We start from the raw sequence: 12938 nt of genomic DNA, 5'->3' as shown, positions 1-12938 counted from the left end.
TGCTCACCAGGGCCAGAGGTTGCACTGACCTTCTGTGGAATCTGAGAGAGGGCCGAGGCGATGAGATTGGCCTTTTCTTCTGTGAGGTTTTTCACCATTGACCCCAGAGAAAACACCACAATACCATCTTCACCAGAACTCTGGACAAATTCTTCCATTTCCTGCAGACATAATTCTTTCTATTAAAGAGCTGCAGCATCTTAGGGGGATAAAGTGAAAAGAAGTGTGGGAGAAATCATTATACAGTGTTGTGGCTTATGTTTAGATGTCCACTGAAAGTTTCATGCACTCATAGGTGGGGCTCTTCAGAGATGGCTGGATCTAGGATTTGATGCTGGGATTAAGGGTGCCTCATTCTGGGTGTGAGTGGCACCACTCAAAAGACAGATAGCATAGATGGAATATAAAGGGATGGAAATATGCATGCTTCTGCTGTTCCTGTTGCTGCTGCTATTTTGCTGTTTCTGCTGCTGCCTTTGCTTGATACTTGCTATCTTCTGCCTGCCTTGCCCTGACATGGACTGTTTCTCTTCTGTGATGCCCCTCTGTTATGTCACCCTACCTTAGAGCCAGCTGACTATGGACTGAAACTTCTGCAAACTGTGAACTAAATGAACCTTTCCTCCCTTACTTAACTTGTGGGTGCCAGACATTTTGTCTCAGCAATAAGAAAAGAACTAAGACAGACAGGTTCTGCTCTCTGACATGTGAAACCACCTAGTTTAAGAGAAAACATGTTTATTAAACGTATGTAAAATAAGCAATTAGTGATTACAAGTATAACCATGGAATCAAATCACTACAGAAATGAACAGGAAATAAGGGGCAGTTTTTCTAAGGGGGGATGGAATTGTTACACTTAGGATTTAATTTTCCTTACTATAAGAGTTGTTTGCAAATTTATAGAAGTATTTGTTGGGAGAAAGTACAAGAAAGATCCTTGATCCAAGCTTAAGGCGCTATTAGAAGAGATCATTAGAAGGGAGGGCTCCAGGTAATCTGTACTCAGAAGTCATTGCGAAGAGTAAAGCTCCAGTTTTAAAACACACATAATTTTAAAAATTGGCCACTAATTTTGAAGACTTGCTTTCTTTGGTTCACACAGAAGCATCTTGAATTTAGGTGCTCATCACCCTTCAAGTTTCAGTCATCTGTCATCAATGTCAGTAATCTCTTTCCTTACAGAAAGGAAGGAGTCAATTTCTGTTCTGTAAGGAGATAGAACACTGTGGGATTGCAACTTGAGAAGGTTGGGAACTTTGAGGTCTTGGTGTTTATAAATATAAGTAAATGACCTGAAGCAAGATATTCCAGCACTGAAAGAACTGGGGCTCAATGGGGGAGAATCGTTTTCACTTTGGTTCAGTGGTAAAAGGAAAATCTCAACATATTTTTATGAAGCTGACTCTCCAGGTGGAAAGAGATACAACCTAGGTAGATAGCAGATCAGAGTGTAGTGTAGTGAACACTGAGAGGAGTGATGATTTCCATGTTTCCTCTACAAATTTAGACAAACCACCTTTGGATCTCCCCCTTACTGCCTCAGCCTCTATACAGCAAACAGGACATGAACTCCAGAACTGGTGTGGAAACACAGCTAGCATAACTCCTACTTAGGCTCAGAAAATCCCTACATTTTCTATAATTTCAAGCTGTTATCTTGCTACATCATGCAGCATATGTCCTAATAGATAAGGTCCAGGAAAAGCATGACTGTAACATGGTAAAAACTACAGTCACAAGATTGAGAGAAAGACCTCAGTCCCTAGATCATGAGAGACCAAACTGGGCTGGGGAGAATTTGGTAGTGAGACGAGACAGTAAAAAAATAGTTGAAGTTTGAATACAGTGACAGACAAGAGTTCAGTCAGATGGGGTTTTGTGGTGTCAGATGGTATGAGACTGGATGTGGCCCAGAAGCCTGGGTACCTGGGCCTCTAGTAGAAACACAGTCCCTGCATACCCACCCCACTCTGATCTGCTCAAAGGCCTCAGAGTAAACACAGAAGCAAGTAGACACCAGACAGCCATGTCTCCAAAAGTATGGTCTGGATATGTACAGAGCTTTGGTGGACACTCTGGACTTCCCTACAGTCTACACAAGCAACAGTTTAAGTGAACAGCCTGTGCTCTCTGGCTCCCTCTTTCAAGGAATGGTAAAGATCAAGTTGAGTGATGGGAGCAAGTTCCACTTCTGGTGGACCTAGCCCAATACTCACAACATGGACAAGGGCAGAGTTCAACTTCCTATCTGCTCTAACTGACTTATCCTACTTCACAGCTACATAGATACGGTGGGGAACAAGTGGACTAAAACATGAAATGATTTTGAAAACAACATCCAAGAGTTGACTACAATATAAATAGCACCACAAGCAAGTATATCAATGCTTTTTTTTTAATTAGTACATGTGTGCAATACATGTTTATATTCCTCGTGGGGTGTTGGTACATGTACATAACACTTCTTAATTCTTGTTTTCATCTAATTTTTTTCTCCTCCCTTCCCCTTCTCATTTGAGAAAGATTTATCTTCCTACTTCTATTTTGTATCTTTTATTTTGCTCTTTACATATACTTTGAGTTTCTCATATAAACAAAACCATGTGATAATTGTGTGTGTGATTTATTTCACTTAATATTATGTTCTCAAAGTGCATCCATTTATCTACAAATAACTCATTCATCTGCAGAGTAGTACCACATTTGTGTAAATACCACATTTTCTTTATCCATTCAACTGTTGATGGACACATAGGGTGTGTCCAAGATTTAGCTATTACGAGTTGTGCTGTTACAAACAAGTGTGTGGATGTATCACTATAATATGATGTCTTTAACTCTTTTAAAAAGATATCTAGAGGGGGAGTAGCTGGGTTTTCACTTATAATACTTTTGCTTTTAGTATTTCTCTTTGTATTTTCCTGGGGGCATAGGTATGTACAAAAGTGTTTACAACTTCTTTATATCTTCTTTTATTTTCAATTTACATTTCCTCTCCATCTCTTCATTTTGTTCTTCACCTTTCAAATCTGTCTTTCTTTTCTTTTCTTGTACATGAATATTATCATTAAAATCTATTTTTCTTTATTTTATTGCTTTGTGTGGTGAGTATATATGGTTTTTTTTTTTTGTTTTTTGTTTTTTGAAAGTAAAACAGACCTTGGTCTGGCCAGACGGCACTCCCAAAGCAAAGTAGCTTAGAGAGACAACTAGCTCAGAGCCCGAGGCTCTTTTTACAGGGGGCTGTAGGGGAAGTTAACAGGTGAAATTTACAGAAGAGGAACAAAGGTTAGTGGTCAGCTGACAAGTACTGATGGCCAGCAGATGTTTGTAGATTGTTCTATAGATAGCGGTGTCCGGAACATCAGTTTGGAACAAAGAGTTGAGTAATTTACTTTGGGACCTTATAGCTGATACAGATCTTATCTAGTGTCCCGGAACTAACAAGCATCTTTATCTATTAACTCACATTCAATCACAGTTGGGGCTAGGGGAGTTTTATGATTACAGAGTTATGCAGTCCCACATTCCCCACTGATTTTACAACTTAAGTAATCTTATGTATAAACGTAGGCATCCATTGTATACAACAGCATGACAATAGTAAGCATATATACACAACTATAAGGATGAGAAAAAGTTGTTTTAACCATTGTAGATTGGGCAACCATTTAGTTAGCCATTGGAACAAGTCCCAGCCATCTTCATTATGTACCCTTTGAGCCAAGTCTTCCAATTGTTTTACCTTTTCTTTGACTTTTTGGACTGTTGTCAGTAAGATTGAAACAACACATATTTCTTATTTTTTCACAACCTTGGTGGTGGAAGAGCAACAAATAGTCTATCACTGCCCTATTATCTAAGATTGCCTGTCTCTGTCCTTGTAACTCTTGGTTAATTAATGCCAAGGCTGATGAGGTAGCATTTAACTCTTTGACCACCTTGCATGCTAATTTCTGTACTGCCTTTTCAGCATGGACTCCTATAGAAGGCAAGGCAACAAAAGATGCTATCATAGTTATTACTTCAGCATCTGTCAACAGACCTACATCATCATCATATCCTGGTGCAGTATAGGGTGACCAACATTTAGTTGTATTGGCATAAATCAAATCAGTTCTATCTGGTAGAATCACAGCTAGATGACTCAAGCAGCAATGGGTCTTGGTTAAATTGACTGGGATGTAATTGAATGTTATTCTTTCACAGGTATAAAACCATCCTATTGGCAGGGAGATATGGCAACTGTCAACTCCCTTGGCAGTGAAGGTGGCTGGACATTCTGCCTGGATACATCACAACCATCTGAAAGCAGAACCCCCCACAGATGTCAAAAAGGACAAATGGAAGGTTATCAGCCAACCAGGTGACCAAAAGCTAAGATTGGAGCAGGTTGGAGATGTTTCACCTTCATGATAATATTCTCTGGGACACTGGCAGTATTGCCCCCAAGAGGACTAGATCACACAAAAAATGTGTGGATTCAATAGGCAAACTCATTTAATTTGTCTGAATTCTGTCTAGATGTTGATGTAAATTTCCATCATGTATTGGGAAGTTGCCTCATTCTGGTGTGCACCTCTTTAGAATTAATACGACTCTATACCCTGTTCAAGTACATCCCAAGAAAAATATCTCACTTATATAGATAGTTATAATTGGGGACATGCTTCATGTTGTAAACCTAAAAATGCTGTCAAATTATATACACCCAGGCTAATTATGTCAAATAATACCCAATGTGCTATGTATGAAAATTGTACAACCAAATGTCTGAGGAGAAAATGGTCGGAAGGGATGCCCTGATATATAAAACAAAAAAATTGTGCATAACAATTGCCATATCTCCCTGCCAATAGGTATATATGTTTATTTAACTGTATATGAGTGTTTCTTATTACTTATAATTACTACAGTGCCTTACCTACATTTGTCAAGTTCTCGCACAGAATGGGCTGTTTCTTGGGTCTCATAACTTGGTATTTTTGCTAGCTTATTAGTCTGATTCAATTTTGCTCAATCTTAACTCACTTTTCATTTATATTCCATTCTTTATACTTTTTCCCTTCATATAACCTCTCAAACTTCCCCTCTCTCCTCTGTCTTTTATAATATATAAATGTTAACACTAAAACCTATACTTTTTCCTTTCCCCTTTTTACCATTCTTGTTATTAATTTTTTATCCTTTCTCTTAGCCTATTCTACATTACTAATGAGTTCTTCATTTGGGGGGATTAGTAAAATAGAGAATTTTAAAACAAGTTTTAAATTATATGTTGACATATGGTTGGTCCTTTTGTATGTTGATATTAGTGGTCCTTTTTTGCTCCTTAGAATGCAATACTAGGGACATAGCCTAATACTTTGAACAGGTTTTATAAACATTTTCATACTGAGCAAAGAGCCAATAGTGTATCACAGGGAAAAAGGCACTTACAAAAGAAATGCCCAAGTAGTAGTACCAGAGATCTACAGACTTCAACATAAACACTCAAAAATCAAAAATAAAAAAGCTGGCCCCGTAGATACTGAAGCAGATAAAGCTCTAAATAATTTTTTAAAACCTAGTTAAGTTTTAGCCATTACAAACTGTGCCATTATACACATAGGTGCAAATATATTGTTGTGGAAACAGCCCAATTGCCCATCAACTGGAGACTGGATAAAGATTTTTTTTTAAATAAAATAGAGTACTACTCAGCCATAAAGATTTAGAAACTAGAGACATTTATAGCTAAATGGATGCATAATGAGGCCATCCTCTTAAGTGAAATAAATAGGACACACATGTGTAAATACCAAATAGTTTCTCTGGTGTGAGAAACTGAAAGTGTAAATTAGGATCAAAATGTATAATAAATAGTATGAAATAGGAAGAAAAGGTCCAAAGGGGAAGGGGAAGTGGAAGGGGTAAGGGAAAGGAAAGAAGAGAAAGGAATAAATATGAGAAAAGGAAAAAAAGAAAACAAAGTGTTTGTAAATAGGGAGGGGTGGAGGGGTTGAAGGGAGGGCAGGAGAATGGGGAAAAAATAAGAACGAAGATATATCATATAAAGGCACAAATTCCCAATGATGAATGTCATCATATTGTCTACCTAAAATGTACCAATAAACTTAGTGAATTAAAAAAACAAGTTAAAATCAGTTAAAATGATCAATGAGGTCAAAGGAGAGACAAATAAGAAGCTGAATTAATCAATTCTCAAAAATCATCAGTGAGCTCAAAGAAGTTACAAATAAGCTGCTGAATGAAATGAGGATGACAATTCAGGATACAAAAGACATTCCAATAAAGAGACAGAGTTTGGAGGTTAGAAAAAAGAATCAAGCAGACATCCTGGAAATGAAAAGTGAGATAAGTCAAATATATATTCAATTGCAAATATTAGCAGTAGGCCAGGTGATTCAGAAGAAATGGTATCAGGATGTGAAGACAAAGTGGATATACTAAAAGATTCCATTAGTAATAATAAGAGAAAATAGAACAAGAAATAATGTAAAGATTATCTCAGAGATCCTAGACAGCTTTAAAAGAACAAATTTAGGGATAATAGGGCTAGATGATGGTATTCAAATACAGGCTAATGGCATAAAAAAACTATTCACTGAAATTATTGCAGAAAAATTTCCCAAGCTAGGACTGAGATAGATGCCCAGGTAAAGACAGCATATAGAACCCCTCTCCATGACATATCATAGTCAAGATGCTAGAAACTCAGAGAAAAGAGAAATACTGGGAGCTGATAAAATTCCCAAATCAATTATAAGGACAAACCCATCAGAATAACAGCAGATTTCTTAACAGGAAACTTAAAGATTAGGAGAATTTGGAATGAAGTTTTTCAAAAGCTGAAAGGAAATAATTTTAAATCCATATCATTATATCCTTCAAAGTCAAAGGAGAAATATGACCTATCACCATAAAGATAAACTGAATAAATTCCAAAACACCAATCAAGCATCATGTAGTATCCTAAAAGAGATAAAGAAAACAATAAGTGTAAGTACCAGTGAAAGAATACACCTCACTCAGAGAATACTTAAATGAACAAGAAACAGAAACAACTCAAGCACTAAAAAGACAAAACAACAAGAAGTAGCTTATACGTTCAATAACTACACTTAATGCATATGGTCTTAGCTCTCCAATTAAAAGACATATAGTGGCAGATTGAATAAAAAACAAGATCTATTTATATGTGGCTTTCAAGAGAAAAGCTTCACCTGGAGTGACAAACAAATTAGTGAAAGAATAAAAAATGATACTAATCAGGAGTAGCTATAATTATATCTAAAAAGTTGAGTTCAAAACAAAACTGGTCAGAAAAGATAAAGAAGCTCAGTATATATAGGTAAGGAAAAAATTCACCAAAAAGAGATAACAATTGTAAATATAAATCACAACCAATTTCCTGAAACAAACATTACTCCATATAAAAAGAAATGCCTGGGCTGGTGATTTAGCTTAGTCGTGCTGCTGCCTGCCTCACAAGTGCAAGGTCCTGAGTTTGATCCCTGGTACCAAAAAAAAAAAAAAAAGAACAAAAGAAACACCAATACCATCATAGTGAGAGAATGTGAATGTCTCATCTCAGAAACAGGTGAACCAGATGACAAATTACCAAATAAATATTAGAGTTATACTATAAATCAAACAACTTGAACAGATACCTATGTTGCCTTTCATCCAACAGTGGAACACACATAATTTTCAGAAGTCCATGAAACTTTTTTCCAAAATAAACCGTACTGTAGCCCATAAAGCAAGTCTCCTTACATTTAAAAAACTGAAATACTTTATACATGTTATCAGATAATAATACAGTAAAATTAGAAAACAGTGGCAAAAGAAACTGTAGAAACTACATAGAAGGAATAGAAGACTATACTTGAGCTTTCAATGGTTCATTAAACAAAACAAGGAAGAATTGTTTTTTGGTAGCAGGGATCAGGACTTTGCATTTGTGAGGCAGGCAGCAGAACCACTGAGCTAAATCCCTGGCCCCCTCAACAAAGAATTTTTAGAAATTCCTTGAATAAAACTATAATTGACAGAAAGTATATCAGAATCTGTTGGGCATAATGAAGGCAGTTCTAAGGCAGAAGGTTATAGCTATGAATGCCTACTTTAGAAAAATAGAGTGATTCTCAATGAATAATGCAATGAAGTATCTGAATAGCCTAGTAAAAGAAGAAAAAAACAAACAGAAAAATCAGAACAAAAAATGAAATAAGAATCAGACATGAAATTAACAAAAATGAGATTAAAAATAAGAGGTCAGTGTTCATATCATTTTTAGAGTTGATTTTTGAAGAGTTAAATAATATTGAAATACTTTAACCAAACTTACCAAAAGAGAGAAGACCCACAATGATAAAATTAGAAATGAAAAAAAAAGTGTAACTACAAGAGACACAACTGAAATCTGGAGAATTACTTCAAGGTATTTGAGAACTTATACTCTAGTTAAACAAAAAAAGCTAGAAAAAATGGTTACATTTGCAGACACATATGACCTACACAATTTGCATCAAGAAGATTAAAAATGATCTAAAAACACCAATTACAAGAAATGAAATTGATGAAATAAACATTCTACCAACTTAGAAAAACTGATTAAATTAAAGCTTGATTTTTTTACCAGAACTTTAAAAAAGAAATAACATCATATTTTTCAAAATTAACCAGGTAATAAAAAGAGAAGAAAATCTTCTAAATTAATTTTATGGAGCCAACATTATTCCAATACCAAACCAAGTAAGAACTCAAGCAAGCAACCAAGCAAGCAAAGAAGCAAGCAAGCAAGCAAGCAAGAAAAAGCCACATAGGTTTCAACCTATGAATGTACAGATAATTAAACATATATAAGTCAATAATTATAAATGATACATAAATAGAATGAAGGATAAAAATCACACCACCTTCTTTATAGATGCAGACATTCTTTGACAAAATCCAACATCTCTTCATGATAAAATGCTGATTAAAAATAGATATCAAGAATCCATAAATGTAATACACTATATTAACAGAGTCAAAAACAAAAATACAGATGATCATCTCAATAGATACAGAAAAAGCATTCAATAAAATTCAACATCCATTCATGACAAAAACCCTGAGGAAAATTGGAATACATGGTCTTTATATCAACTTAATAAAGGCTATCTATGAAAAACCAACAGCCAACATCATACTAAGTGATCAAACACTGAAAACCTTCACACTAAAATCAGGAACAAGACAAGGATATCCACTATCACCTGCCCTGTTCAATACAGTTTTGGAAACTTTGGCCACAGCAATTAGACAAGAGAAGGAAATAAAATGAATAAAGATAGGAAAGGAAGAAGTTAAACTGTCATTATTTGCTGTTGATATGATAGTCTAAATAGAAAACACAAAAAGCTCTGCCAAAAGACTTTTAGTCTAATTGACAGATTCAGTAGAGTAGCTGGATACAAGGTCAACACTCAAAAATCAGTAGCCTTCTTGTACACAAGTAACAGACTCACTGAGAGAGAAATTAGGGAAAAAATCCCTTTCACAATAGCATCCATAAAATGAAATATTTAGGAATCATTCTAATAAATGAAGTAAAAGAGTTCTATACTGAAAACTACAGCACTCTGAAAAAAGAGATTGAAGAGGATATAAGAAAATGCAAAGACATTCCCTGTTCCTGGGTAGGAAGAACCAATATAGTGAAAATGGCCATACTTCCAAAACTGCTATACAGATTCAATGCAATACCGATTGAAATCTCAACAGCATATTTCACAGAACTAGAGAAAACAATCCAAAAGTCCATTTGGAACCAGAAGAGACCTAGAGTAGCAAAAGCAATTCTAGGCAACAGAGTCATGGCAGGGGGCATCACAATTCCTGACTGGAAACTGTACTACAAAGCACCTGTGATTAAAAAAAAAAAAAACAGCATGGTAGTGGCAAAGAAATAGACCTGAGGATCAGTGGAATAGATTAGAAGATGCAGAAGCAACTGCAGACACACTCAGCCACCTCATCTTTGACAAAGGAGCCAACCACCATCATTGGAGGAAAGATAGCCTATTTAATAAATGGTATTGGAAAAACTGAATTTCAACCTGCCAAAGATTAAAACTAGACCCATATCTATCATCATGCACTAAACTAAGATCAAAATGGATTAAAGATCTAAATACTAAAACACAAACACTAAACTTGATGGAAGACAGGTTAGGTAGAACTCTTGAAGACATTGCCATAGGAAAAGACTTTCTGAACAAATCCTCAGTAGCATGGGAACTAGCACAAAAAAATCAATAACTGGGATCTCGTCTTCTTAAAAAGCTTCTTCACTGCAAGAGAAACCACCAACAGAGCTACGAGACAACCTACAATGTGGGAAAAAATTTTTACCAGCTGTTCCCCAGACAAAGGTCTACTATGTGGAATACATAAAGAACTCAAAAAAATCAGATGCCCCAAATATAAAGACCTAATTCAAAAATGGTCATCTGAAATGAACAGATATTTCTCAGTTGATGAAGTAAAAGCAGAAAATAAAAATATGAAAAAATATTCAACATCCCTGGTCACTCGAGACATGCAGATGAAAACAAGGGTGAGATTACATCTTGCCCCAGGAAGAATGGCTGCTATCATGAAAGCTAATAACAAGTACTGGTGTGGTTGTGGCGAAAAAGGAACCCTTCTTCACTGTTGGTGGGAGTGTAGACTGGTGCAAACACTATAGAAATCAATATGGAGATACCTCAAACAACTAGGATTGGAAGTCCCATTTAACCCAGCTATTCCTACACTGGGTATCTTCCCAAAAGAATTAAAAGAATCATACCACAGTGATATATGTGCACCCATGTTTATAGCAGCACAGTTTGTAATAGCTAAAACTTGGAAAGAGCCCAATTGGCCATCAACTGGAGACTGGATAAAGAAGATGTGGGTTTTTTTAATGAAGTACTACTCAGCCATAAAGAATGAGAAACTATAGGCATTTATAGCTAATTGGATATACATTGAGGCAATACTGTTAAGTGAAATAAATAAGGCACAGATGTATAAATACTTAATAGTTTCTCTGGTGTGAAAAACTAAAAGTGTAAATATGAATCAAAATGTATAATTGATATTGTGAAATGGGAAGAAAATGTTTAAAGAAATATGGGAAGTGGGAGGAGAAGGGGAAAGGAAAGAAAAGAAAAGAAAAAAATATGAGGAAAAAAACCATGGAAACAAAGTATTTATAAATAGGGAAGGGTGGAGGGGGTGAAGGGAGGGCAGAGGAATAAGGAAAAAATAAGAATCAAGATGCAATATGTAAAGGTACAAGATCCCAATGAAGAATGTAACTGTATTATATACCTAAAATGTACCAATACACTAAATGAAAAAAAAAGAGTTATGAAGGGCTGGGGATTTAGCTCAGTGGTTCTACCGCCTGCCTCACAACTGCAAGGTCCCTAGTTCAATCCATGGTACCAAAAAAAAAAAAATAGATATCAGAAGAGCTTACTTTAAACTGATAAAATCAATATATGACAAACTCAAACACTATTGTCATATTGAATAGGAAAAACTAAAAAACACGTTTTTTTTATTAGAGAGAAGTCAAGAAAGTCCACTTTTACCACCACTGTTCAGTGTAATACATTACTTGAAAATTTAGCCAGAACAATCTGATAGATATAAAAAAAGAATTCAATTATCCCTATTTGCAGATAATATGCCTCATTGCATAGAAGACCTAAGAAACTCTCCCAAAAGACCTTAACATTTTATCAAAAATTCAGCAAAATTTCAGGAAATAAATTCAACACAAAAATAATTACATTCCTGCATAGCAATAATGAACCCAATGAATAAAAAAATCAGAAAAAAATCAGAAAAATCAGAAAAAACATATTAGAAAATGGAAGCATCTCTTTTTCCTGAATTAGAACTAATATTTTGAAAATGGCCATATTATCAATATTAAACTACAGACTCAACAAAATTCCTATTGAAATACCAACAACATTCTTCACAGAATGATCAAAAAATCCTTAAATTCATATGGAATCGAGACACAGAAGAGCCAAAGCAATCCTGAGTAGGAAAAGTAATGGCAGGGACATCACAAATCCCATTTTCTTGTCATACTGTACTACAAAGCCACAATAAGAGGAACAACAGAGTGTTCGCACAAATATAGGCAAGCAGCACAAGGGACAGAGGAGAAGACTCAGAAACGAACACACCTACAAATATCTGATTTTTGGCAAATGGAGAAGGAAAAAAGCAACATGCACTGGAGAACAGGCAGCCACTCTGACAGACACTGCTTGGAAAACTGATATTTCCCATGAAGAAAATTGAAACTCAGCCCCTATTTTTCATCATATACTAAAGTCAAATGAAAACTGGTCAAGGATCTATATATGAAACCAGAAACTTTGAAATTCCTGGAAGATAAAACAGGGAAACATGAAATAATAGACAGAAAAAGTCTTTCTCAATAGGATTTCAGTAGGACAGGAAATAATATCAAGGATCAGTAAATAGTGCTACACCAAAGTTAAAAAAATCTGCACAGCAAAAGAAATAACAGAGTGAAAAGACAACATATAAAATGGGAGAAAAGCTTTGCTAGCTACTCTTCTGAAAGAGGATTACTTGTGAGAATATATGAAGATCTCAAAACAATTAATGCTAGAAAAAATCCACCCTCTTGTGAAATGAACTGAGTAGACACTTCTCAAAAGAAGATGTACAAATAGAAAAATGCTCAACATCTTTATTTGTCAGAGTAATGCAAATCAAACCTATTTTCAGTTTCCATATGACCTCAAAATAGCTATCATTAGGAATAAAAACATGAAGGCTGGCTTGAATATGAGGAAGAAGGAACCCTCCTAGATTGTTGGTGACAATGTAAACAAGTACCACTA

At 35.4% G+C, this 12938-nt stretch overlaps 1 protein-coding gene across 1 annotated transcript in view; it reads right to left on the bottom strand.

The window, feature by feature from the left end:
• Window positions 1–12938, bottom strand: part of LOC101713955 (UDP-glucuronosyltransferase 2A1) — a 42368-nt gene that overhangs the window by 10069 nt on the left and 19361 nt on the right. The window contains exon 3 of the mRNA XM_004871721.3: window positions 30–161. Within this exon, the coding sequence (XP_004871778.1) occupies window positions 30–161 (132 nt within the window). The remainder of the gene's footprint in view (window positions 1–29; window positions 162–12938) is intronic.

This window comes from Heterocephalus glaber, unplaced genomic scaffold (genome assembly GCF_053883595.1).
Source record: "Heterocephalus glaber isolate CG9 unplaced genomic scaffold, H.glaber_assembly_v1.0 deba00000281, whole genome shotgun sequence".
In the NCBI taxonomy this organism is placed as follows: domain Eukaryota; kingdom Metazoa; phylum Chordata; class Mammalia; order Rodentia; family Bathyergidae; genus Heterocephalus; species Heterocephalus glaber.
The sequence above is the reverse complement of the archived record's forward strand: the minus strand, read 5'-3'. Positions and strand labels throughout refer to the sequence as shown.